Source organism: Lutra lutra, chromosome 9 (assembly GCF_902655055.1).
Source record: "Lutra lutra chromosome 9, mLutLut1.2, whole genome shotgun sequence".
NCBI classification, from domain to species: Eukaryota; Metazoa; Chordata; class Mammalia; order Carnivora; family Mustelidae; genus Lutra; species Lutra lutra.
In genome coordinates, this window is record NC_062286.1 from 19482286 (window position 1) to 19508595 (window position 26310).

General features: G+C 55.0%; 1 protein-coding gene across 3 annotated transcripts in view; it reads right to left on the minus strand.

Annotated features, from left to right (window-relative positions):
- Positions 1–26310, minus strand: part of ADCY3 (adenylate cyclase 3) — a 74705-nt gene that overhangs the window by 19801 nt on the left and 28594 nt on the right. For all 3 annotated transcript variants that reach the window (XM_047744840.1, XM_047744839.1, XM_047744838.1), the window contains exons 3-4: positions 21443–21592; positions 43–173 (exon numbers count right to left, since the gene is read on the minus strand). In XM_047744840.1, coding sequence (XP_047600796.1) covers positions 43–173; positions 21443–21592 — 281 coding nt within the window. The remainder of the gene's footprint in view (positions 1–42; positions 174–21442; positions 21593–26310) is intronic.

Below are 26310 nucleotides of genomic sequence, written 5' to 3' on the forward strand. Positions count from 1 at the left end.
CCCCCGCCCCGCTCTTGCGGCCCAGGTGTGGGGGCGGCGCACCTGACGTTCTCGTGCCGGTACATGTACATGGTGTTGAACTGCTGCTGGTCCTTCTGGCTCTCATCCTTCTTCATGTCCTTCAGCATCTCGTCAGCCACGTGCTTGGGCAGGATGGAAAGCATAAGGTTCTCCTGCGAGGAGGAGGACAGGGTTAGCGGGGAGGCAGGTCTGGCCTGCATCCTTCCAGAAGCGGGTTCGGTGGTTTCCGGCGGCAGACGTCAGCCAGAGCCCTTCCGTGCAGACCCCACGCGGGGAAGCAGCCAGAGGCCCAGGCAGCAACTTCCTGTGACTGAGCTTCTTCGGGCCCTGACGGGAGTCAGACACTCATGAAAAGCAATCTTAAGAATTCTGATTCGATGTGACCTACCATGTGCCAGGTAGCCCCTTGGGTACCAATGCTACCAAAGGAGTGAGTCTTTGCCCTCAGAGGGCTGAGGGTCTCATGGGGGACCGGTAAGTGAGCCCACTGCGGTGCGGTACGGTATGTGCCCAGACGAGCGAGGGAGAGCAGGGGAGTAAGAAAGAAGAGTTCCAGAATCAGCCAGGGGTGTCAGGGGCAATCAGGAGGGCTTTCTGGAAGTGAGGCTTGAAGATTAAGATGCTGAGAACATCTTGTCTGAGGGAGCCACAAAAATAAGGCACAGAGACCTCAGGACCCCAGGTTCAGGGACCTGCAAGTCCTTCAGTGGAGGCAGAAACAGGGAACTGCAGCTCCAGAGATCGGGGTGTCGGGGAGGGGGGCGGTGTGGGGGCGCAGTCAGCACAGTGCCATCTGCTGGGCAAATCCCGCCACTGCCTGTTTGCACAAAGGAAGTCCTGCCGGCCCAGCCACGCTGGCTTGTTTCCGTGTCATCCACGGCGGTCTTCTCCCTCCAACAGCACAGCTGAGTTGTTGTGACAGAGAACATATGGCCTGCAAAACTGAAAGGGCTCTTCTGGCCCTTTCCAGAAAACGTCTGCCGACCCCCGTTTTGCACCACAAAGGGCCTCAGGTGCCAGGCGAGGAACGGGACCGCTCCCTCCCGAAAGCTGCAGAGGAGGACCAGGGCAGACACGGTGGGGCGGGGCAGGGTGACCAGTCAGCTGTCATCCAGGCAGAGGGTGGTTTGGGGACGGTTTGCACCAAGCAGGCAGGACAGGCCCATGGCTTGGGCTTCTGGGTGGAAGGTGCTGGTCTGAGGCGTCAGGACCAGAGAGGCGGAGGGGACACGTGAGGGGACAGACAGGGCTGGTTTGGGACGCACTGCGGGCAGAGGCTGAGCCGGCTGCGGGGCTGGGAGCTGGGGCAGGAGACGGACCCCAGGAGGAGGTGAGGCCGGACAGGGAAGCCCAGGCCGGGCGCCGCGTCAACAAGGGTGCGCGGCCTCCCCCGAGGGGGGGCAGTGAAGGACGGTGGGGAGAAACCTGAGGCTGCGGCTCAAGCTGAGGTTTGTGGGATGGAAGCTCAGAAGCGTCAACGGCTTCGGGAAGTGTGGCTACGGTGAGGCTCTCCGGAGGCCCGTGGGGTGCGGCAGCAAAGCTGAGGGCAGCCTGGGAGAAGCGGGGGGCGCGGCGGGAACGGGAGGGGACGGAGAGGTGTGTCTGGGTCTGTCCCGTGTTGGAGTGATTCTGAGGGACCAGACCACGTGCTGCTGACCAGGTTGATGGACAGGGAGGGGCAAGGCGGGAGGGCAGGGGGGTCCAGGAGCACCGTGTCTAGCCGGCCGCTGCTGGTGCAGGGGTGGCAGGAAACCAAGAGCTGCTCCGCGTCTTCAGCGCCTGGGGCCAGTCCAGGCGTCACAGGACCACAGAGAAACGGGGGCTGTGGGTCCTGGTGGGCACAGGAGTGGGGGACCCCGCCTTCCACAAGGGCCTGGGAGGATGCGGGTCCCACTGGCTCTTGTTCTCTGTTGTGTTCAGCAGACCCCGAGGCCAGAGGCCCCAGCCCTGTGTATTAAACACACCTTCTCTGGGGCACGAGAACCACGGTGTGGAGGCTCTGCTCTTCTCCCCGGAGTGAGGCAGCCAAGAGCCCCTCGGGAGCCCGGGCCTGTGCCCGCCATGAGGCAGAGGGCTGGGGCCTCACCTGCTCTGGGAGGAGATGGCTGTGTGGTAGGGGCAGCCCCTCCCTTATGCTCCCACGACTGTCTGCAGACCAGAGCCCTGGCCCACTCACCCCTGCACCACAGGAAGCCCCTCTCACCTGTCCCTCCTTCTTGTGGCGAATCACACCCTAAGGACCAGGCGGGCCCTCGGCCCAGCGTGCGGGGCACGGCTCTTGCCTGAAGCACCACAGCCATTACCGCCTTTCTGCCATTTCCACGGCCATGTGGCTCCCACGGCTAACCACCCCCCGGGACGCACCATTGCCGAGGAACGAGGGGCCAAAATCAGCCCGGTGTGCCCTGCCGTGGCTCCCCCGAACCCAGGAAGGAGCACGGGGCACAGTTCCTGTGCCCGCGGCCCACGCGTGCTGAGGGGCCTTCGGAAACCAGACTGACCCCTGGCAGGAGCGAGCACTCAGCTGGGGCAGAACGGGGGCCACGAGGGGGGTTTTCCGGACAAGCCAGAGACCTGGGGCCCCGCCAGCTCTCAGGGCAGCCTGGGGGGGAGCTGCCGGAGTCTGGAGGGGTGAAGGCGGCGAGCGCTGGGGCAAGAATCTGGGCTGGTAGGGACGGGAGCGCGTGGCCAGGAAGAGTTTGGGCTCCGGGCCCCACGGCCCAGTTCAGGCCCCGCCACTGAGACACACGGGGTGACGCCACACAACTCTCACTGTCCCTGGCCTTGGTTTCCTCATCCGTAAAGCAGGAGGAAAAGTGACTCCTCACCGTAGGGCATGAAGGACAGTGCCTGTATACAGTAAGCGCTCAATACACTGCAGCTGTTATGTCACCTGAGGAGAAGTGCTCCTGAGGGTGTGGAGACAGCAGGTGCCTCAGAAAGACGAGGCCTAAAATCCTTTGGGCCTTGAAGCTGACCACAGGTTTATGAGAGGTTAAGAGTCCCAGTGGGGTGTCCAGGGTGAGAAGAAAGTCCTTGGGGTCACTTGGCCAGGCCTAGGAACTCTGTCTGGTCCAGGCACAACAGTGAAAGGGAACTGGCTCCCTCCTTCCATGCATGTCCCAGCCTTGCTCTCCTTCTGTCCCCTCATCCTCTCCAGGACCCGGCCACGTGTGTGTGCAGGTGCTCGCTAAGGGGAAGAAGAGGTAGATGTGTGAGGAGTGCCGGAGGGCCCTACCACCCCAGGGAAGAGGGGACGCAGGTGTGTGCGTAAGGAGGGGTCGCAGGACACGAAGGATTAGGAAAGTCCCAGTGTTGAGCTGGACTCCCGGCCAATCGGCCTACCAGCCCCAGCAGCCAGCACCCAGCACCCACAGGATCAGGCCTTTCCCCCGTGCTCAGACCCCACCTCAGAGCCCCGCCCCTCCAGAAGAGCCTCTCTGGACAACCTGGGAACCAGTCCAGTCCTGCGAGGTGCTCTGTGCCCCGGACCACAGTCCCAATTGCCCTAAAAACATAGCTAGGCCTCTACAGGGGAACAGGGCTACCCAGAACAGCTGAGGGCTGTGGCTTGGTCTCCCTAGCATAGAGGCAGAGCCTACTCTTCCTCAAACAGAAACTACTATATGTTTTGGGAGTCATAAGAATGTTCCAGGCCTCTGGCCCACTAATGGCTCTCCTGGGAATTTTTCTAACAGAAATAATCCATGAGAAGAGAAAGACATACATGCCAGAGAGACTTCAAGGCAACATCACTCACACTTGTGGAAAAGACCAGAAGGCCCAAATGCCCAGGAAGTGGCTCATTCAACTGGGACACATCCTTGAGATGAACCTCAGAAATCATCATAATGTCTCTGCCTACTTGTGATTTCTCTCTGTCAAATAAATAAATAAAATCTTAAAAAAAAAAATCCTCTCTCTGCCTGCCTCTCTGCCTACTTGTGATTTCTCTCTGTCAAATAAATAAAATCTTAAAAAAAAAAATCATCATAATGACAAGTGCCATGAGGCGAACATGACCAAAGGGAAAAAGACCCAACACCGTATTCTGAGGAGGCAACGGCAGACCCAGGTGTGGCCCTGAACCACGGCAGGAGAGCGTGTGCGAGAGAGAACAGGGTACTACGAACTGGTGGATGGAATCCAGAGAAAACGGGAGAGATTTTTCAAAACTGCTATAAGGTTATGCTGCCGCTGATTTTTCACGTACTTCTTAAACAAGAAATAAACACAAAACTTCCTGTTGACGCCAGCTCTGACCCTGACCCCACTTGGCTGCAATGACCAGATTTCTTAGAAAGGGAAGGGCCCTGCAAGTCCACTGGGCTCGCTCCGGACGCCCACGTCCGCCTGGATGTGAGCTGAGGAAGGAGACTGACGCCCAGGTTCGAAGCCAGGAGGGGACCCCCTCCCCACAGCACAAGAGGAAGGTGGCAGGGGTCCTCTCTGGGGGCCGAGTGACAGAACGATCCCCCCGGGCTGGTTTCTGTCTCCAGGTCTCAAGTGTCGCCACTCCCCAGGCAGATGGACACTACTGGCCAATATCAACACCGTCCCTCTTTGCTAAAACTTCCTCACTTCCCCTGTATTTTCCTGTGTGTGTAATTCTGCTTCCATTTTGACCAAACCAAACCATGGAGGGAGTAAGTGGTTTCCCTCAGGTTCCACAGATTCAGTGACGGATCCAAAACCAGAACCCAGGGCTCCTGGACCGAAAGAACGGGTGGGATTTTCTTTTTCACCACAGGATGTGCTTTTTTTTTTTTTTTTTTTTTTTTAAAGATTTTATTTATTTATTTGAGAGAGAGACAGTGAGAGAGAGCATGAGCGAGGAGAAGGTCAGAGGGAGAAGCAGACTCCCCATGGAGCTGGGAGCCCGATGCGGGACCCGATCCCGGGACCCGGGGATCACGACCTGAGCCGAAGGCAGTCGTCCAACCAACCGAGCCACCCAGGCGCCCCAAGGATGTGCTTTTGACACAGCAATTCTCTCATCCAAATTGGACGCTATTTTGCTGCAAATATGAAGGAACATGACGTACCCAAATCTTCCCTAGTAAGGACCTGACGATGCTGTTCTAGAAACCCGTATGAGGACTCTCCCATGGGTGAGGCACCGAAATGTCCTTTCTTTGCTGCCCCGTGCTTGTGGAGTTGAGCTGGGACGTCTGGCCACTCCTGACGTGGGTCCTCCTTGCAGAAGCAGACCCAGCCGACACCTCTGTGGCTGCCTCAGCAAGGAGGCCCAGCAGCAGACCAGACCCTTCTTCTTCTTCTTCTTCTTTTTTTTTTTTTTTAAAGATTTTATTTATTTATTTGACAGACAGAGATCACAAGCGGGCAGAGAGGCAGGCAGAGAGAGGAAGGGAAGCAGGCTCCCCGCTCAGCAGAGAGCCCGATTCGGGACTCGATCCCAGGACCCTGGGACCATGACCTGAGCTGAAGGCAGAGGCCTAACCCACCGAGCCACCCAGGCGCCCCAGACCAGACCCTTCTGGGCCTCAGGGAGAGCAGTTCAGGGCTCATGGTAGCTGCTGGCATTCCTTCTGATGGGTCGGCAGAGGAGAGGAGACAGGTGCTACTGAAGGAGACTCCTGGCTCTCCATGACAGACCCCGGCAGGCCACAGTGACCTCCCTCAGCCTCTGTACGCCCTCCTCACAGGCTGAGGGGAGGAGAGAGGGGCCAATACCATGAGGCCTGGTCTCAGTGACTGGCCGTGGACCCTGAATGTAACCAAGAGGGCCAAATGTGAGGGCCAAATGCTGAGTCACCCTACAGCTGTGACAGAGGCCAGCTGTGGGGGCCCCAGAAGGCCTCCACCATGACACATGAGCAGCATGAGGCCACCCAACTGCCCGCAAGGGGCCCAGTAAGGCTAATGGGGGAAATGTGGCATCGTTTGACACCGCTACCCACGAGAGCAGAAATCAATGGCAAATCCCTGGATCTCTGGGCTCCGGGAGGTCCCTGCTTCCAAGGAGCCCATCCCTCAGGACCTCAGGCCCCATAGCCCCGTCTGGCCCTCCGAGTTGCAGCCTCAAGCATCACCTGAGGCCACTTCCTCATGAGGCCCAGATGCCCTCAGGTAGCTTGCTACCACATTAAGGTTTGGAAGTGCCCCTTTAAAAGCCTTCGAGGAAAGAGTTCCTCAAGGAAACTGTTCACCTGGGCCCTCATTGGGGAGGGACCACACGGCGCAGGAGCCTGAAGCCAGGGATCAGAGGTGGGCTGAGGGGCTGGGAAGCCACCCAGAGGCGACACGGAGCAACCTTCAGGCCTGAGCGTGTGGAGAAGGAATGGCGCTTGCCTGGAGGTTCCCATGACAGGAAGCTGGAGAAGGAAGGCTTTGTGGAACAGACTCTCACTTTTAGAGCAGGAAAAATGTTCTACGAGTCAAAGCAGTTCAAACAAGGAATATGCTGCCTGGAGAGCTAGTGAGCTCTGGTCCCGGACGCCGGGTGAGGAGGCTGCGGGAGGGGGCCAACCACAGCATGGTCCAGGGGACAGGGACATGCCAGACTCGTCAGGCCGAGGCCAGGGGCCCTGCCACATGGGTCCACGCAAAGAGATGGGGAAGGTGGGCAGTTGCCTCACGTGGTCTCTCCCCAGTCCTGCTGTGCTTTGCGGGCTGTCCTAGAAATGCGCAGCAAGTCAAGGCCTTGACCTGCTCTGGGAAAAGAACCAAAGGAAGCAAAAGAACGAACAAGCCCTGAAAGTTTCTAGTAGACTTTCTGGGTACCCTGATCCCACGTTGAAGAACCAGAGCCCGCCCTGGGCACTGTGCGGAGGTGGGGTGGGGTGGGGACGGCCTGGGGTGCAGCGTGTGTCCCGGGCCTGGGCAGGGATCTGTAAACAGGTATTTGCCGCACTGCTCAGGTGGGCCGTGAACCCCTGACAGGGACAGGTGGTCCGTAAGGCCTCCACCACGCTCTGGGAAGGAACCAATCGTGCCCCCTTCTCCTCAGCAATGACTCAGGCCAGGCCTCGCCTTTGTGAGGCTCAGGACTGAGTCAGAAGCAAGAGGCCCGTGCTACCCCCGGTGGTCCTGGGGTGGCACTCGGGAGTGGATTACAGCATGTGGCCTGCAGGGGTGTGGATATCTGAGCTTGGCTGATGAGCGGCTAAGTTTCTACAATATCCTTGTCAAGGGGCAGAGGGAGGGAGGGAGACTTAAAACGGAGAGAGAAATCAGCAGCGCCCGGTAGCTGGGGGCATGTACACCAAGACGTGTGCGGCGTCTGCACCGAGCAAGCACAGAGTCTGTCTGCATGCTGTGTCCCTGTGCACACCCGTGTGTGTCCTCGGTGTGTGTCACGCACACACACACACACCTCACTACAACGCATCACAGGCTGTGAGCACATGCACAGCTGTCCACAAACACATCTGCTCTGGGCCTAATTTCTCCAGATTCTTGGAGTTCCCAGGCCACTTGAAAGCCAAAGAAATGTCCAAGGACCACAACAGGTGCCCATCCTGTCCTGACCAGCTGAGCAGAGGAGGCAGCACAAGGAAAGCAACAAGGAGCGGGAGGACCTGGCCGGCCCCGGGAGGCGAGAGCCCATATAGCTCACCTCTCCCCAATCAGAGGGCGAAGGGCCACGACATGTGAAATCATGAAACTCCCAAGCTACCATGTGCCCGGGGCGCGCAGCCACCATATAGACAAGGAACCCGCACGGGCTGCCCCATCCAAAGACACAGTCACCATGTCCCTCAAAGAACAGTCACTGGTCATCTCTGCAAGTCCCCAAGCTAAATGCTGGCAAGGTCAAAGGTAAACAGTCCTTCCGAGAGGTCCGACGGCCTGGGCACTCAGGTCCCCCCCAGTGACTGGTCTCAGGGGCCGGAGCGCTTTGCTGTCTTCAGCCAAGGGCTGTGGGCGTTCACAGGCAGTTCAAAGACTGGCATCTCTTCAAACAAGTCCCTCGAATGTGAAAACAGCATCCCCAGAGTCTCCCAAGTTGTCAGCTCCGAGAAGGAAGCAGCGTCATGCTTAATCTCAGAACGGGGGGCGCCAGACCAACAAGTCACCACCAGGCCATGTCATCAGCGACAGTGCGGAAATCACACAGACCCAGGGGCAGTGCAGAACCCTGACCCTACTAGAGCGGGAGAGGGGACACTTGCCTGGACTCCTGTACGGTCTCCAGAGATGGGGGCCACCGTGCGGGCAAAGGGGACTGCCATCTCAGGAGACCGCCCTTTGGGCCCAGAGACAGCCATGTGTGTGGTGTCTGCAGCCCTCGCCCAGCGTGGTTGACACAGAGCAGGTGCTCCTTAGAGGTTTCGCAAGATAATGAGCTGTCAACTAGGAGCCATGGCCCAAGGGGCAAGCCGTCACCTTCGAGAACAGCACCACCTTTCTGCAATCAAACAAACGCTGTGTGGTCTGTGCTGTCTAAGATGGTAGCCACGAGCCACTTGTAGCCACTGGGCATGGGAGACGTGGCTGATACAACAGACGCACTGATGCTTAATTTTTAAATTTTAATTAATTTAAATGTACATGGCCACATATGACTAGTAACGTCCCTATCAGTGCAGTTCTAGACACCGTAGCAAGCAAGTGCGGCTGACGGGCCAACTCTGGGTAACAGCCAATGTCTGGAGGACCCAGGGGCCACATCTGTTGTCACTGGGAAAGACCTGCCATGTCTGCGGTGGGAGCACAACCACGGGCTTCTGTCCTTGCTCAACCCACCCAGGCGTGAAGGTTCCAGCGAGTTTGACAGACCAGCTCGCCACCTGTGAGGGTCGTGGTGGTTTGGGTTCGCTCCCTTTGCTCCTCCCACTGGAGCAGTAAATCTTACCAGTGCTTTTCCCAAACACAGCTACCCCCTTCTTTTACTCTCTGGGCCTCTGCTAGGCCCAAGCCCAGTTCTGGCTGGGCTTCCGGCCCCAGGCTCTCCCATGGAAGTGACGAGTGATGGGTGCTCTGGGGAGGACTCCGTCCGCCACGTGTCCTGCTTCACCTCTGCACTCAGCCCCCACTGACCCACTTCTGCCCTTCCACGTGGATCGGGACTCCATTCTCCCCAATGTGCACTGGCCAGCACCCACCCAGCTTCTTGAAAAGTCACCCAAGAATCCACACCCATCACGTTACAAATGCAAGTCTGAACACACGTCTCCCAGCCCTTCTGACCCAGGCTGTCTGGTTGCCAACTTTCGCTGGACTCCCCAGCTTGAGGTCCTGTCTTACAGGACCCCCCTCCTCACCCCTGGAGGGCCCCTCCAGAGGATGCAGATGCAGACCTGGCCCAGCCAGCCTCCCAAACATGCAGGCAGGGCACAGGATGAGCTGGGTGCCATCAATTCTCCTCCTAGATGTCAGAAAGACAGACTCTCCACCCCCCGCTGAAGCTGGGCCTCTCACCGTCCTCCCCCTCCAACTGCCTCCTGGCCCAAATCCTGACCGCCATCACGGACTCCCCACCCTCCCACCTCCTGGGTCACTCAGCAGTGAATCCTGTTGGCTCTGCCTTCAAGACACATCCGGAATCGTTCCCCTCATCCCCTCCATCCTGGTTTGAGCCACTATCCTCTCTCCCCAAAATTACCGCATTGCTTCAAATTGGTCACCCTGCTTCCACTGCTCGCTCTTCTCCACCAGCAGCCAGACGGGTCCATTTCAAACCTACCCCGCTCCAGTGTCTCCCATCTCCCTCAAGGGAAAGCTATGGTCCTTACAAGACCTTGCAGGACTGACCCCCACCCGCTCCCTGCCTCACCTCCTCCCTCTCTTCCCCTTACTTCTACTCTACCTGCACCCACTGCCATGATGTCATGTGAACCTACCTCAGGGCCTTGGCACTTACTGCTTCCTCTCCCTAAACATTGTACAGCTCCCACCCTGACTTCCGGTCTCTGCTCAAATCTTATTTTATCTGAAAGCCTCCTGTGCTCCGTCCCCAGCTTTGCCCACCACCTTCCTACCAGCTAATAGCATATGCTCATTTAATATTTGTCTCCCCACTAGAATCTGTTCTGCTTAAAACCACATCCCAGCGCGAAGGATAGGGCCCACAATATTCGTGTGATAAATGCTCTCTTTTAGACCTTTTAATAAGCTTACTCCATTCCCACTTCACAAAGAGGTTCCGAGGGCATAATTAGCGGGCACAAGGTCATGTGGCAAGTAAGAGGCTAGCGAGGATGTGAATGCAAGTCTGACTCCTGAGCCCTGTGCTCTCGTATCTTTCCATTTTCCAAGGCAGTCAGATATACAAGTTTTTAAAGAGAACGTCCAAATTTTTAAGCATTACAAATGTTTTAAACTCCAGGCAAGGAGTTTAAAGCATCCCCAGAGTCTCCCAAGTTGTCAGCTCCGAGAAGGAAGCAGCGTCATGCTTAATCTCAGAACAGGGGGCGCCAGACCAACAAGTCACCACCAGGCCATGTCATCAGCGACAGCATCCCCTCTGCTTCAAAGGAAGCAGATCCCCACAGGCCAGGCGTGGTCCAGAGAAGACACCCGTGAAGCTGCCGGTACCCAGAACAGAGGCCCCGGCCGGGAGGGAGGCGCGTCACCTCTCAGCTGGGTTTGCCGGGACGATTCAAGGAGGTAATCCTGTAAAAACGCCGCCCAGGGCTCGACACAAAGTAACCTAATAACTACCGCGTGATGAAACAAAACGTCGGGCCCCTGGCCAGAGAGAGAGTGGGGCTCAGCACAGCCCGGCCGCACGGGTCATGGACATAGATGGTAGTCGCTAAAACTGGGGACACACACGCAGCCGGTGTGGGGGGGGCAGGCACTGCAGCTCTGACCGCCACCACCCACTGCCCCCGGGCCACAGCTCAGGAGCCAGGCAGCCCACACTCAGTCCTGGGCTGCCTGACCCAGCAGACGCCTGCCCGCCCACCCTCCTGCCCGCCCCCGGGAGGCCCCATGGCTTGGGAAAAACCTGTCCTCTGTGGGCTCGTCCCTTGCATTATTTAAAACATGGATTTATTCTGCTAAGTCCTAAAATGTTAGAATGAAGAACGTTTTGTGAAATCCAAGGGGTGGGGGGTGGAGCCTACAGAAGCATGAATTCCTGTTTCACACCCCAGGCAACTCACCTTCTGGCTTTTCTCAAACCAAGACATGCTCGTGGCTGAAATGAAACTTAAAAATATCCAATACAGGGACGCCTGGGTGGCTCAGTTGGTTAAGCAGCTGCCTTCGGCTCAGGTCATGATCCCAGCGTCCTGGGATCGAGTCCCGCATCGGGCTCCTTGCTCGGCAGGGAGCCTGCTTCTCCCTCTGCCTCTGCCTGCCATTCTGTCTGCCTGTGCTCGCTCTCTCTCCCTCTCTCTCTGACAAATAAATAAAATCTTAAAAAAAAAAATATCCAATACACTGGAAGTTCAGGTGGCCAGTATATTCGAGCCTGGTGTTGGGGTGCAGGGTCGTCTGTGGCTCTCTGGGGGTTGATGGGTCTGTCCCGCCCACATCAGGGGCTGATGGCACAGCAGCCTGGCCCTGGGCCACCACACGAGGAGCTAGAGGCACAGCTGCTGTTCCTCCCATCCCGCACCTGCCCCCCGGACCCCTGCCCAGCAGCTCCCCGGAAGACAGGTCCCCAGCCCCAACCTCACTGTTGCCGGGACAAGAGCCAGCCTGTTAAGGAGGGACACCAGATGCCCCAACCCCAGGGCAAGAGGTAGCTGGTCTCTCTCTGTGTGTCTTTCTTGCTCTATGTCTGTGTGTCTCTCTCCTGCCCTGACTTCCCTCTCCCCAACCAGCCTCTTGTGAGGCGTGGGCAGAGGTCAGTGAGGAGGGCCATTCCAGAAGACAAGCAGCGGGGCTTACGAAATGACAGGACTCCCGAGTCCCAAGCTCTGGGGCTCCCAGGAGAGAAGTCTGTGACTTTCCTGGTGAACAGGTGGTTCTTCCCTCCAAGACATCAAGGCAGAAGGTCACCCCCTGGAGGAAAGACTCCAGCATGAAGAAGAAACGCCACCCCCTGGTCACAGTGACCCTGGGTGTTGGCTTTAAGTAGAAGGAAAAGCAGAGAGAAGGGGCTGTTCTGTCCTGCACATGCCCCCAGGGGCTACATGGAAACCACCCGCACCACGCTCCCCAGGGTGCCCCAGACGAAGATGACCTGGCCCCCCGGCCCTCCCTGAGGCCAGCGGATGCTTCTCTGACCTAGAATCAACCCTGCGCAGTCAGCCCTGGGCTCTCCCTCCTCCCTTCTGATGGGTGGGGTCCGGGGCAGTCCTCCCTTCCCTGAGTAAGGAGAGGCCCGCCCGTCTACTAGAACATGGTCTAAAGGAAACGCTTGCCGCTGCCACATCCTGTCATCCCTCCATCCTCCCTGGCGTCCTCCTCCAACCTTGTCCCACTCCCTGGGAAGTTAATTCTGAGTGTGAGATCCAGAGAAGCTCGGAATCCTGCCGTCTCCACCTGGCGACGGGTATGTGCTGCGCAGGTTTCCTGTCGGCCTGCCGTTGCCACACTGCGGTTGGGCCACTTAGCAACCCTCGAGGTCCCCAAGCACACCCTGGAGTATGGCCACACGGGAATACAGAAAAACAACACCAGTCCTCCAGTCCTCTGGGCTCCCTGCTCTACCCTAACAGGCCCCTGGAGCTGGGGAGGCGGGAGCGAGACCCCAAGTCCATCCTATGGCCCCGTGCCCCAGGCTGATGCAGGGGCTGCCTCCACAGTGGGGCAGGTGCTCAGCAGAAAGAGTGCCCCATGCCTGCCAGAGGTGCCGTCCCAGAACTCTGGCTCCCAACAACCTCAGGGCAGTCAGGACCCCCCTGACCCCATCCTGCAGACAGGAGACTGGGGTCAGGGAGGCTGCTGCAACCAGGTGACTAGAATCTGAGAACCCCCATCCCACTCCTTCTCACGACACGGACATGCCCACTTCGGTGCCAGAGCGGAAGGGGAAGCCTGCACACCAAGGCCCGGGGCTGCTCTGCACCTTCCAGAGGTGGGGGTGGGGGCAAGGGGACCCACTGTCAGGGGTCACCTGCCATTACCAACAGGATGCTGGCCATCTTCGTGAAGGAGAGTATGACCTCCCAGGTGACAGGGGCAAGGAAAACAGAATCAGAGGAGCTGGGATGGGATCCCCTCAGCCAGGCTGAGGAAGGGGAGAAGGCCCAGAGAGGCCACCGTCCTGCTGGAGGCCGCCCAGCCGCCAGGGAGCTCCCCCGTCCGTGCACACGCTGCTTCCCACCCCCCCACCCCGGCAAGGCTTAGAAAACAAGATAAATACACGTCGACAAAATCCAAAGTGAGACATGAACCATGATATACTCAATTCTGAAATGAGGCCTCCTCTGCAAAGGATCTACTGAGCGTATTTTTAATTGGGAATTTTTCACCAAGGCATCTAAACTCTGTGAGGGACCACAGAGGCCCAGACCTCAGACAGCTCCTCGCACGGGAGCCACAACCAAACCAGCTTCCCGGACTTTCTGCAGCCCTATCTAGCATTTTCACATCTACGATCTCATTTTTTTTTTTTAAAGATTTTATTTATTTATTTGACAGAAATCACGAGTAGGCAGAGAGGCAGGCAGAGAGAGGGGGAAGAGGCTCCCTGCTGAGCAGAGAGCCCGATGCGATGTGGGGCTCTATCCCAGGACCCTAGGATCATGACCTGAGCTAACCTAAACCACTGAGCCCCAAGTGCCCCTACAATCTCATTTTTATTCTCACCAGAGGTCCTCGTGGGAGGACAGCGATATGAGATTGCTGACCTTTCCTCCTCACCTGCACTCAGCCGACCTTCCCAGATGTCAGGTCGGCCCTGTCACCCAGGGAGGGAGGCAGCCGTGTCCCATCCTACCTGTGGCCCCTTCCCCAGCCAATGTCCCCAAGGCAGGAGCCGGCGCAACAGCAGCTAATAGCATGAAAGGGCTTTGCAGTCTCTAGGCCCATCTCCATGTTCTTACTTCAGCGATTTCCAGACAACCCCATGACAACGGCATTATCTTTAATCTCACTTTTGCAGAAAAGTGAAGACCAAACAGGCAGAGTGCCAACATCACAAGGCGAGGAGGTGGGAAAGCCGGGTCTCACTTCTCCTCAGAAAATGCTGGAGGAAGTAACGGACACAAATCTCAGGGCCAAGTTCATCAGTGGGGCCCGCCTGTGGTGCAGGCTTCAGATCCTGGGGTCGGTCCCAGGGAGAGGCGCACACAGAACGGCAGGTGTGTGCAAGGACCCAGGACTCAGTCCTTACGGGCAAGGAAAGCAACCAGCTGCTCGGAGCTGGTTTGACGCTCACACAGTGCCTTTCTGTGCGGTTTTGAAGATCAGGCTTGGGTATGGGGTTTTCTTTCAGAGTGATGAACATGTTTTAGAACTAGATATGGTGCCTGCACAGCCTTGGGAAGGTGTTCAACGGCACCTTTCGTATGGTTAACTCGATGGTACAATTTCACCTCCATAAAAAGAAAAAAAGAAAAAAAAGCAAATTTGGAAAGTTCTAAGACCTTTTCTAGCAGAGAACAACTTATCACATTGTAGTTTTTAAGGTTTTTTTTTTTTAAGATTTTTATTTATTTATTTGACAGAGAGAGACGGCGAGAGAGGGAACACAAGCAGGGGTAGTGGGAGAGGGAGAAGCAGGCTTCCCACTGAGCAGAGAGCCCGATGCAGAGCTCCATCCCAGGACCCTGCGATCGTGACCTGAGCCGAAGGCAGACGTCCAAGACTGAGCCACCCAGCCACGCCTAAAGTTATTTTTAAATATTTCCCAAACACCCAAAGGATGGGAAGTTTGGGTGGTCTTTTCTACGCTTCTCTCTATCTTCAGATTTTTATCCGACAACAACCATCTGATGGAAGACAGCCCAGGTGCACCGTGCAAAATAGACTCTCCGTTCGGCATCCACAGTACCCATGACGCAGGCGTCCACGCTCGGACAGCTGGTTCTTAGCCGCTATGCTTACCAGCTATCTACGAGAATAACATGTTACTTCTATAATCAGGAAAACATGCTGAGGACACTCTCAAAACACAGAGGAAGAAAAAAGGATGGGTAGGGATAATCCTCTATCAGTGTTTTTTTTCTTTATACTTGTCTGCATTTACCAAATAGTCTACAATGTATGCTAAAATATACAGACCAGGAAAGCTCTTCCCAGCCTCAGTCTACCCGGCCCATGACTTGAGCCAAATGAGTCCTCAGCAGGAAAGAGCTCACGGGACGCCGTGACCTCCTCGGGGCCCCCGCCCTGCCACTGGGGTTTTCAAACAGGCATTTCTGGAGGAGCTGCTGTGACCCCATATCAAAGCAGCATTTTCTCAATAAACAAGGAAGATTTAACCGCCCAAGTGCATTCTTGTTCACTGCTGGGAGGAGTGTAAATTCTTTGAACCCCTATATGAGACAGTTCAGTAATATTTCTCAACATTAACCATGAATGTGCCTGGTTTCCTAAAAAATGAGAACTACTACCTAGAACTACCACATGAGCCGTTAATTCTACCTCTGGGTTTACACCCCAAAGAGTCGAGAGCAGAGAGTCAAACAGGTCGGCGCCCACCCGTGTTCACAGCAGCACGATTCCCCACAGCTGGGAGAGGAAATAACCCAACTGGGCATCCGCAAACGAGGGGATACACAGATGTGGTGTGTACAGGCAACAGAACATCACTGGGCCTTGAAAGGGAAGGACGTCCCGCCACGTGTGGCACCACAGATCAATTCTGAAGACGTTGTACAAAGAATGAGAAGCTGGCCACAGACGGACGTGATGCCACCGATGTGTGATACCGAGAAAAGGGAAACTCGTAGAGACAAAGTAGGAAGGTGGCAGCCAGGGGAAAGGAAGAGGGAGCAGCTAGTGTTTCATGGCCACAGAGTTTCGGTCTGAGATGATTAAAAAAGTTCTGGAAATGAATAGCAGTGAAGGTTGCACACAACACCATGAACTCAATGCCACTGAGAACAGTACACTTGGAAGCCCAGTTAAGTAAACGTTACTTCTCGATCACGGAATATGATATAGTCGTTTACAAGGATAAGGCAATGCAATGTTACCGCAGAACCCTCTAGAAGACAGCAGGTAAAAGACCTGGGGCGGGAGAGGGGTATACTATTTGCCTGTGTGTGCAAAGTCTGTGCCCCAGATTTGGAAGTAACTGGAATCCTGAAAGGGTCTACAAGACATGACGGTGGTGGTCTGAGGGATGGTGAAGTGGATGGCCGGCCATGCAGGGAACCTTACTTTCCACGGAATAACCTTTTTCACACTTTCATAATTTTATACCATGTACACTTTGAGCTACTTAAAATTTAACTTCAAGGCATTGAAGAGGACATCCAACTTTTGCTTCTTGCTATTATAGAGGTGCTTACACCAGATCAACGCTTCAGCCAAGACCAACCAGAAATGCTGGATAAAACAGCTATCTGAAGACCATGGGAAACCACACAGGGAGCTAGGATGAGAAGGGACAAGGTTCTGAGGGCAGGGAAACACATTTCAGTGAGGCCAACACACTCTGCCCCTTTTTGTCCTTGAGGCCAGGGTTTGGAGGCTGGCCAGAGAGCGAGGGCTATATGCTTTTGAGGGGCTAGAGAGACAAGGATTGCTGAGCTAGGATTCCAAGGCGGAACAGAGGGGCGAGGTCCTGGAGAGGAGAGAGCCTTTCTCTACACACACCTTCTTGAATCATCTGTCGACCCCCAAGCTACAGGAGGTGAGAGAGACCGAGAACCCAAGCAGAAAGTGACAGCGGAGAGGCTGAAGTCAAAGGGGAGTCTGGGCAGTCTCTCAGTGCTGGGAGTTCAGGGCCCCTCAAGAGTGGAACCAGCCTTTGACTTAAAACCCCTGAAGGACTCTTTCCCAAGAGGAGGCACAAAGAGAAACCTGCTCTCAGACCAAAACCCAGCCCTAAATCTTCTCGTCCCCACGCTGGACCAAGATGAGCTGCAAGAGAAGTAAATCCTCTCAGGAGAAACATATTCACCACAGCCATGACTACTCTCTGTACATGACATTCAGCATTTAATTTATCCAGCATTTAAAAAAAAAAAAAAAGTCCAGAACGCCACAAGAGGCAGAAGTCAATAGGGAAAAACCAAAAATCAAGAGGGAAAGGCAGACCCATTGGTCTGTCAGACATCACAGTTGTCAGAGCCTTTAAAATGTCCCATATGTTCCAAAGAATAGATGACAACACACAGAACTTAACCGGAGAACTGGAATCTGTTCTGTTTTGTTTCGTTTTAAATCAAGTGGAAGTTCTAGAAATGAAAAAATAGTGAAATTAAGAATTCAACAGAGGAGCTCAAGCATCGATTTAATAAAGCAGATAAAAGGATTCGTAACCCAGAAGTTAGGTCAGTAAAAATATTCAGTCTGGAGCCCAGGAAAAAAAAAAAAAAAAGAAGAAGATGATGATTCAGGGGAATAAAAAAAGAGAGAGAGAGAGATTCATGGAACATGGTAAAAATGTCTAATAAGGACACCTAGAGTCCTGGAAGGAAAGGACAGAATGAAGCAAAAAGATACTGGCTGAAAATTTCAAAACTGACGAAAAACCTCAAGCCATCAATTCAAGGAGCTCTTTAAATACCAGGCAGAGCAGCTGTAAAGAAAAGTGCTAAGCTCATCCTTAGGAAACTGTGGACACCAAAGAAAATTGTAAAAGCAACCAGAGGGAAAAACTATTGCATTACTTCAAGAGGAGCAGCGTGTGTCTGACAGCTGGCATTTCAACGAAAATAGTGGAAGCCACAGGATATCAGAAAGACACCTTCAAAGGGCTCAGAGTAAAGCAGAGTCAACCTAGAATTCTCCCTCTGAGAACTGAACTTGAAAACTGAAAGCAAAATGGACACATTTCTAGGCAATTAGAAATGGATAGAATTTACCACCGACAGACATTCAAGACAAGTGACACTAAAGAGAATTCTTCAAGAAGATGGAAGCACAAAAAAGAAGAAACAAGAAAGCATCTGAGAGGGCCGAATGGGGGCAAGTGTGCGCACTGGCTATTTGCTGCAGGAAGATGCGTTCATACCATCTGACGGGGCTTCAGATATATGTGGAGTTAAAATATATTACAATTGCCAGAAAGTCTGGGGGAGGGGGAATTGAGCATTGTGAGGTCCTTGCACTGTGACCAAAAAGGTAAAAGTACTAGTTTGGAGTAGATGAAAATGCACGATTGACACATACCGACATTATGTCATTGTTGAAAGATAGTTTGATGCATTTTGCAAAATACATGTCATCCTTAAGAGCATCAAAGTCAATCAAAAAATGCAACGTCAAAAATAAAGTTCCGACAGATTCCAAAGGACTGAAATCATACAGAGTATGTTCTCTGACTGCACCAGAAGTAAACTAAAAATCAGTAATGAAAAAATGACCTTAAAAATTCCCTGGATCTTTGCAAATTAATTAATGTCCTCTCAAATAGCCTGTGGATCAAAGATACCTCGATGGAAATTAAGACATATCAAAATTTGTAGAAGAAAGCGAAAACAAGTAATGAGGGAAATCTATAGCATCTGGTGCATGTTTTAGAAAAAAACGCTAAAATTAATTTGCTAAATTCCCTCTTGAGAAGGTAAAAAAGAACATGATGTTAACCCTGAAGAAAGCAGAAGAAAATCAAAGTCAAAAACAACTAATTATAGAAGTGTACAAAAAAAGCAACAAAAAGGTGGTTCACCGAAAAGGCCTAAACATTAATAAACCTCAACTAAGACAGATTAAGGACAAATAAAAAACAGAAGGTACAAACTACCAACACCAATAATGAAAAAGGAACATCACTACAAATCCCACAAAGATAGAGAATAAACATGTCAAAAATGCGACATATATATATGAAATGGATGAGTTCCTGAAAAAACAAAAGCATTCTATAACTCACACAAAAAACCAAAAAACCAAAAACTTTGTACTTGTGAAGGAAACGGAGTGTCATAAAGGAAACTCCTGAGCCACGGGGCCTCACTGGTGAGTCCTTTTAATCCTGTAAAGGACCCGTACATTCTTCAAGCTCTCCCAGGTTAAAAAAAAAGGAAACACTTTTCAAATTCGTTCCTAAGTCCAGCACAACCACGATGCCCAAACCTGCCAAGGACATGGGAGGAAAGCAAAAATGCAAGCAGCTCTCTTTCATGCACAGCCACAAGAGTCCTAAGGGAAACATGAGCCAACTGCAAGGCACAGTGGTGCTGGGAGGCTGCAGAATTCTGCCCCTCCTGAAGGGGACAGTGCTTTCCTCATTTCCAGAGGGATTCACGCATGTTATCCCATCTTCACCAAAGGTTTTATTCTCATGTACGCTTCACACATAGGGAAACTGAGGCCCAAAAGGGGGAAGATGCTGTCCCAAGGTCACACTGGGGCTAGAGCTGGGCGAGCCAAATTCATTCCACGTGATGGGCATTTACAGGCACCTGTGTTGTCCCAGCTTGGCCTGGGGATGTAGGTTTGTGTGTCTCCTCCCCTCCCCCCCACCTCCCTTCTGCCTCCCTGGACCTCCCACTCTTGCAACCAGGGTCTGCTCTGCAGTTGCGGCCCTGGGCAGGCAACAACGCGGAACAGCAGTGTGGCCCGGACAGGCTGCAGCGCCCCCTGGCTGCCACGCGGCATGCAGGAGTCCTAGAGCACGTGGTCCCCAGGCTCCTGACGCTGACCCTGCCTGGAGGGGACATCAGAAAATGCCCAAGCACTGTGTGGCCCATGCACTGCAGCCTGATCAGCAGCATGTCCAAGCTCTACAGGCTACTCCCGCCGGGTTCCTACCTGCAGGGAACCCCACAAGTAACAACACTCCTGTTTTGCAGACGAGGACAGCAAGGCTGTGAGAGGTGGGCAGCTTGTCCAAATTATCTCTACAGAGGATAACAGATCCAGGGGAGACACAGGACCTTCCCCAGCACCCCAGGAGCAGCCCCCCCACCCAGGCACTGTGGGCTGTGACTGAAGATGTCCTGGGTTATGCCAATTACACGCTGTGAGACAGACAAGATGAAAACAAGATGGAAACTGCACAAGTTCTAGGGACAAAAACTCCTGACCTAGCTGAGCGGGTTTTTAACACAAGCGGTTTTTAACGTCGACAACCCAGTGGGATGCTTCCACAGTAGGAGAGAGGAGATGCGAAGATAGACAAGACAGCATAAAAGCCAGAAACTGAAAAACACCTTTCAAGAGACTCCATAAAGCCAGTACAGCGGGATTCTTTACGTCCAAGCAAGCAGGAGCAGCTCCTGGGGAACCACGGGATACAGGGATGGGAGAAGGAGACACACACAGTGAGCTGCTCAGCTTGAACTTGGCCCTTTGTGGTAATGGAGGCTGGGGAGACTTCTCTTCTAAAACCTGTCTTCTGAAGAAGCTGGCCCCCAGGCCCAGCTCAGAAGCTTCTAGCAATCCCTGGTAAACAGACAAAACACATCCTCGGGACTCAGCCAACGACTCAGTGTGTGCCTTTGAAGAGCACCATCGAGAGAGGGTGAGGTCCGCCCACGGGGCTCCCCAGCAAGCCTTCCAGAATGGCCCCCCAAAACTATGTCTCTGTCCACCTGAGTGGCAGGGTCTGTGAAAACAACAATTTCAGCGAATCCAGAGCCAAGAGCACCACCTGAGCCCAAAATGACATGGTTCCCAGCCCAGAGAATCCTGTATTTTCAACCTATTGAGTCTGTTAGGGGGAAACAAACCTATGGGTAACAGGAAGGTGGCAGATGTAACTTCTGCAGACCTTCGAGAGGCATTTGAGATGAACCCAGACCAGAAACTATTTAAACGACTGAATCACATGAGAACCGGGTGGGTCAGGCTGGAGTAAAGCCAGTAAACAGATAGCGGGGACAGCAGGCATTTCTCTCCATGGAAAAATGTAAACAGCGGGGTCCCCCGGGTTTGGGCTGGTTTTACTTCTTCATCAATGACTTAGAAGGAGAAGGAAATAGGAAACTGCCCTGAGCCCAAAGGAAACTGAGCACCCTGGGTGGAGGGGAGCAGGCTGGGGGGCCTCATGGGCAAGGCCCCCAGCTACGGCTGGGCCCACCGCAGCAGCAGAGACCCCAGCGCAGGCCAGGCCGTGGCAGGTGCACGCAGTCAGTGGGCCAGAGAACCAGAAAGGGCAGCAGAGGAGATGAAGCCCCGGGGCGAAAAGTATTCAAAAGAAACACACAGAACTTTTTAGCCTGTGAGAGGAACACAGGAAGTCTCCGGTGGCTGCTTGGGTCGATGCCGTTCTTTACAAAGTTTTAAATTACAGAGGAAAAAACACAGACAGAGGGGAGGCTTAGGTCAAGCACCAAGGAGGAGAGAGGAGGGAGGTTCTAGCGACAGAAACTCCCTGCCGTCAGGAAGAGCTCTCTGGGGGCGAGAGGCCCGGGAGGCTGCCAACCCCTGACCCTGGCAGTGAACTCCCCCCCACCCCGCTGGCTCCAGGCCCGCGGCCACCCCGAAGGAGACTCGCCTGCTGCTGGCTCTGCTCCTCCAGGTTCATCTTCACCTCCAGCGACTGGCGGGCCTCCAGGAAGGCCTTGCGGTGCTTGCGGTCCGCCATGTAGTAGGACATGATGCCCACGACGATGGCACACAGGTAGAGGAAGACGTTGGCCAGGATCTGTGCCCCGAAGAGAGAAAAGGACAATGATGAAGGCGTCAGCTCAGGAGGAGGGACGGAGGGGAGGTGGCGCAGGGATATCAAAAATCAACTCCCAAGCTGCACGGTGCCCACGGGGGACCCCAGCGAGCCTATTTGGCTCCTGGGAACAGACCCTGCCCCACTTGCCACTGGTGGGTGAGGCCCAGGCCTGGAAGACTGTGCGAGGGGCTGTTCTCCCCTCCTGCTTCACACCACGCTAAACTGGCCAATCCTGTCCACCTGTGAGGTCCCTCCGCTACCCAGTTCATTCATTCATTCATTCATTCATTCATTCACATACTCATTTGTTCAACCAGCACTTGCTGAGGATGTAGTAGGTGCCCTTAGCTGCTGTGCTGATTAGCAGGGCTGGAGAGGGTCCAACCCCCAGATCTACCAGCCAGGAGCATGTGACTCTAAAAGCTGCAGGTTGTATGGAAGGTCACAAGGGACAGGCAGCCGCCCCGGGCCGACCCGCAGTCATCACGAGACCTTACATGTGGGCTGCAGGCGTGGAGGGGGCTGGGCTTTACATGCACCCCCTCAGCCAGCCCACCTGCCAGTCCCAGTACCCGGGTGCCATGAGGAAGCTACGGGAAGGGGAAAGGGCAACTGTGGGGCCAGACTCCTATTCTGCAAGCTCAGTACGGTGGCACAAAGGCCTCCTTGGGGCATTGAGAGTCTATTCCTCCCTCCTTGGCCCCCTGCAGGCTCCCCCTGGTGCCTGTGGTCTCCAGCCTTCCACAGGCTACTGGGATCGCAGACCTGACTGCCTCCTGCCAGAGGCAACCTTGGCTCTGGACCCGAACATACAAACCACATCCGATTTCCTAGTGCTTGTGCAAATGGCCACGGCCTTTGACCCTGACTGGGTCCCATCTAGGGCTGGCCCAGGTTCTCGCTCTACTGCTTCTCCAGCTCCCACGAGACCCATTTCCAGGTCGGGCTCCTCCCACGTCCCCTGGGAGGGCGGCTCACATCCTCCCTGCCTGGGCTCCCTGATTCCCGCCAGGGGAGGCCTGATCCCTTCTCTGAAGGGTGTGGCTCTTCAGGCAGAAGTTTGTAACTGAGATGTGGGTAGGGTGACAAAGGTTCTTCATTTGTGACCCCTCGGAGAGAAAAGTCCTAGTGAAGTATCATGTTTTCCGAATTTTCTGAATAGGTGAAAAATGCAGGAACATCAATTTTAGATTCTTGAACAAGATGGTTTCATAGAATAAGAGAGGTTAACTCTGACGTGAATGTCCTGGGGACTCTCGGTTGCGCCATATTCCTACTTCTGTTTCACCAGGGCTGATCAGTCCCCAGCAGAACGTGCCTGCAGGCCTGGGCACTCAGCAAAGGCCTGCTGAGTAGTGAACTTGTTAGTAGGTGACGTGTGTGTCGCTACTGGTCATCAAACGCAGATGTCCCAAGCTCCTTCAGTGGCTGGTTCCAGCAACTACCATCTTACTGTGTTTTTGGGTCTGGGCAGCCCCCATCACCCACACCATTCATGTGGCGGGTGGGCAACTTCAAAGTCCCATGGGACGTCTCCTGCTCTTCTGCTTGGGCATGACAGACCGGTCCCACCTGAGCACTCAGTATCCGTATGGCCGCAGGCTACTTACTAAATACCCAAGAGTCCAAAGAGCCACCAGTTTCTGTTGGGTCCAGGCAAATCACACAGACCATGCTGAATCTGAAAGCCAGTCTGGGCCTGAGGTCCAGCACCTTCTACCAGCCCAGAGGCTACCTGTATTTCCAAGGCAGTATAGCTTTGGACATCTGCCCAGCCCCAAGTTCATGGTACAGGAAGCCAGTCAACTAGGTCTGGCTGTACCTCACACATCCTCATCAAGAGGTCGCACATTGCCAGAGCCCACGCGGGGTCCAGATACAGGAGTCACCAAGGCCGAGGGTCTCCAGCCTTACAGGGCTCTGGATCCTAGAGGTCAAGGGAGTAGCTGCACATCAGGAGTCACATGTCTGGTCCTCATAGCTACCAGTGTCCATGACTCCGAACCAGAGGCCCCAGACAAGGCAAGCTTCCCTGGGGCCATAGGCTCATCTTGGGTCCCAGCCACAACTAGCCTAGGCTGCCATACCGGGCCAGGGACAGAGCTTCATGCTCAGGGGTCTCTTTGCCCCACAACAGGCTCAGCCCAACCACCTGGCATGGTGGATGGAACAGACTCTGTGAAGCGTACTTCGCTGAGGCTGTGTCAGGATTACTGTTGTCATGACCCATCGGGCTGCCCCCTGAGAAAATCATACCCACTCTGCAGACAGTCAGCAAGTACAGTGGGAAAGCCTCAGACCAACCCCCACCAAAGATGGTTATCCAAGGAGCAAAACAAGATTCAGGCTCGGCTCGCACTTGGTGACCATTTGCATGGAGCCGCATTCCCTTCCTCGAACCATGCCTATTTTAAAATAGGCTCCCCTTCTGCCTTCCACTGTAGGTGCAGACAACAAGTGTAGAAGGCGGACTGACCAGAGGCGCTGCCCCTCGCTGGACGGGCACCCCGCTAGTTCAGGTACCTTCTTCTGAGCCCCTGCTTTGCCATCTATGAGCTGAGGGGTGAGCTAACTTCTCTCGAATGTTCCTGCCGTCCTGACCCCATCTGGCCCTCATCAGGCTGCACTTGGGAGGGTGAAGGTTGGGCCTGGAGAGGACCCACTCAGAAAGGCCAGATGGAGGAGGGAAGGCAAGGACGGGTCGTTCACACTGTGTCTTGTCCCCGGAGCACCCCGAATCGCAGAGGGTGCAGCCCACCCCTTCTTGACCTGCGCTCTCAGCTCACATGTGCAGGGATGTGGAGGCAATGGCCATGACTGGATCACACACTGGAGACTCATGTGGATCCTGCAGGTCCCTCCCATGCCAGGGAATTCTTTCCCGGCCTCCCGGGGAGCTTATTCCTTCCTAGAGAATTCTCCCTGGAGTCCCAGGTTGTGGGATTCTCAGAGCTCCCTCAGTTCTCTAAACTTGCCTCGACAAAAGAGAGGGTCCTCAGGGTTGCTGTTGCTCTGTTCCAACCCAACCCCTCTGTTCCATGCAGCCACAGCTCCAAGGCTTGGAAGGAGCTCGGCAGTCCCCCCCGTGCCAGGCAGCAAGTGGTGGGAGGATAGCCAGGGCCCTACAGGTGACTCTCTGCCTCCAGGTCCAGGCCATGAATCAGATCAGGCAATGCTGCTAAGCCAAGGAGACTCCAGCCGGGAAGCCAGGGTCCACTAGGGAGGAGGAAGGTTCGGGAGTGAGGAGATGCTGCTCTGCTCATGGGGGAGGCTCTCAACATGTAAAACACACAGCAACACAGTCACCTGGGTAATGGCTGCCCAGCCAGCTCCACCCCGGGGAGGTGGGGGGAGCTCAGGGGTGGGACAGGGAGGGCAGAGGTCTGCCAACGCTGCTGGGTGATCCTGCTGTGCGGCCTGCTGTGTGCCCAGGGCCAGAAAACCTCTTCCCATTCTCAGCCCAGCATGATGCGGGCATCAAGGAGTCCGCAGGGACTGAGACACTGTCCCTGCCCCCAGGGCCGCCACTGGCAGGAGGTGGCCCCGGTCCAGGGAGGACAAGATGGGGTAAGCAGGGAGGCTGTCATCTCTCTAAAACACACTGATGAGTCCTGCATCCACTATAGGTTAAGAACTGCAGACCCAAGGAAAACTTGAACCCCAGTGAGCACCTGAACCGTGTCTCTCATGTGACCGGAACAAACGGGCATCTCCAAGCTGAGCCCTGAGCCCTTCTGTCTTACAGTAAGTCCTAGGGCACCTTCCCCTCATGCCAGGGTAAGGGGGGAGGGTCTCCTTTCAGGACTCCTCTCCTCCCTACAGGCCTTCACCCACCCCCAGCTACACCTGGCCTACCCAGCAGGCCCCTCCTTCTCCCCAAGAGCCCTGCTCAGCCCCCATCCCTCCTGGAGGCCTCCCCCCGCCTCCCCCTGTGCCTCCCCCCAGACCCACCTGAGAGATAGTGCAACCACGTCACAACTTACCTCCCCCCCCCGCCCCGACCCCTTCAGCCTCTGGTCAGCCTAGTGGAAACCATCACAGACCTGACCTCCCAGCCTTGGGATCTCCCTGGGAGCCAGCCCTCGAGTCAATATCCCCTCCATGCACCCCACGCCTTTCCCACCCCACCCCAGACTCAGAACAGAGGAACAAGCCTTGGTCACTTCCCTGGGGACCATGCAGGCCAGGACAGCAGGGGAGACCGTCCCCTGCAGGAAATATCCAGAGGCGAAGGCTGAGCCTGCAAAGAGTGCTGACAGAGGCCAGGCAGGTGGGGAGGGTCACACTGGGTGAGGGAGGTGTTGCACAGCTTCAGGAAGTCGCCAGTCTTGGAAACAAAGACCGGCTTGGACATCGCACTTGGCGACCCCCTGAGCATGGCAGCATGGCCGGGAGGCTTCTCCTCTCCAACACTATCAACACGGGCTGCCCTGGGGCGCTCCAGGGGCAGGGTTCGCACACAGGACACATGACCCTGGGAACAGACAGGGAAGAGGTTCCCAGCCTGGGCAGGCCCATGGGAGCCCTGATGCGTGGCCTCTGGCTCTGGAGGGGATGAGGGATGGGGTTCAGGCAGGGGACCGTGGTGCCACCGTGAGCCTATTCCACTGGATGCCCCACACCAGGCTTCAGACTTGGGGTGATTCCCCCGCACAGCAAGCCTGAGAAGTCCCGTTCTGGGGTGCCATCAAGGTCAC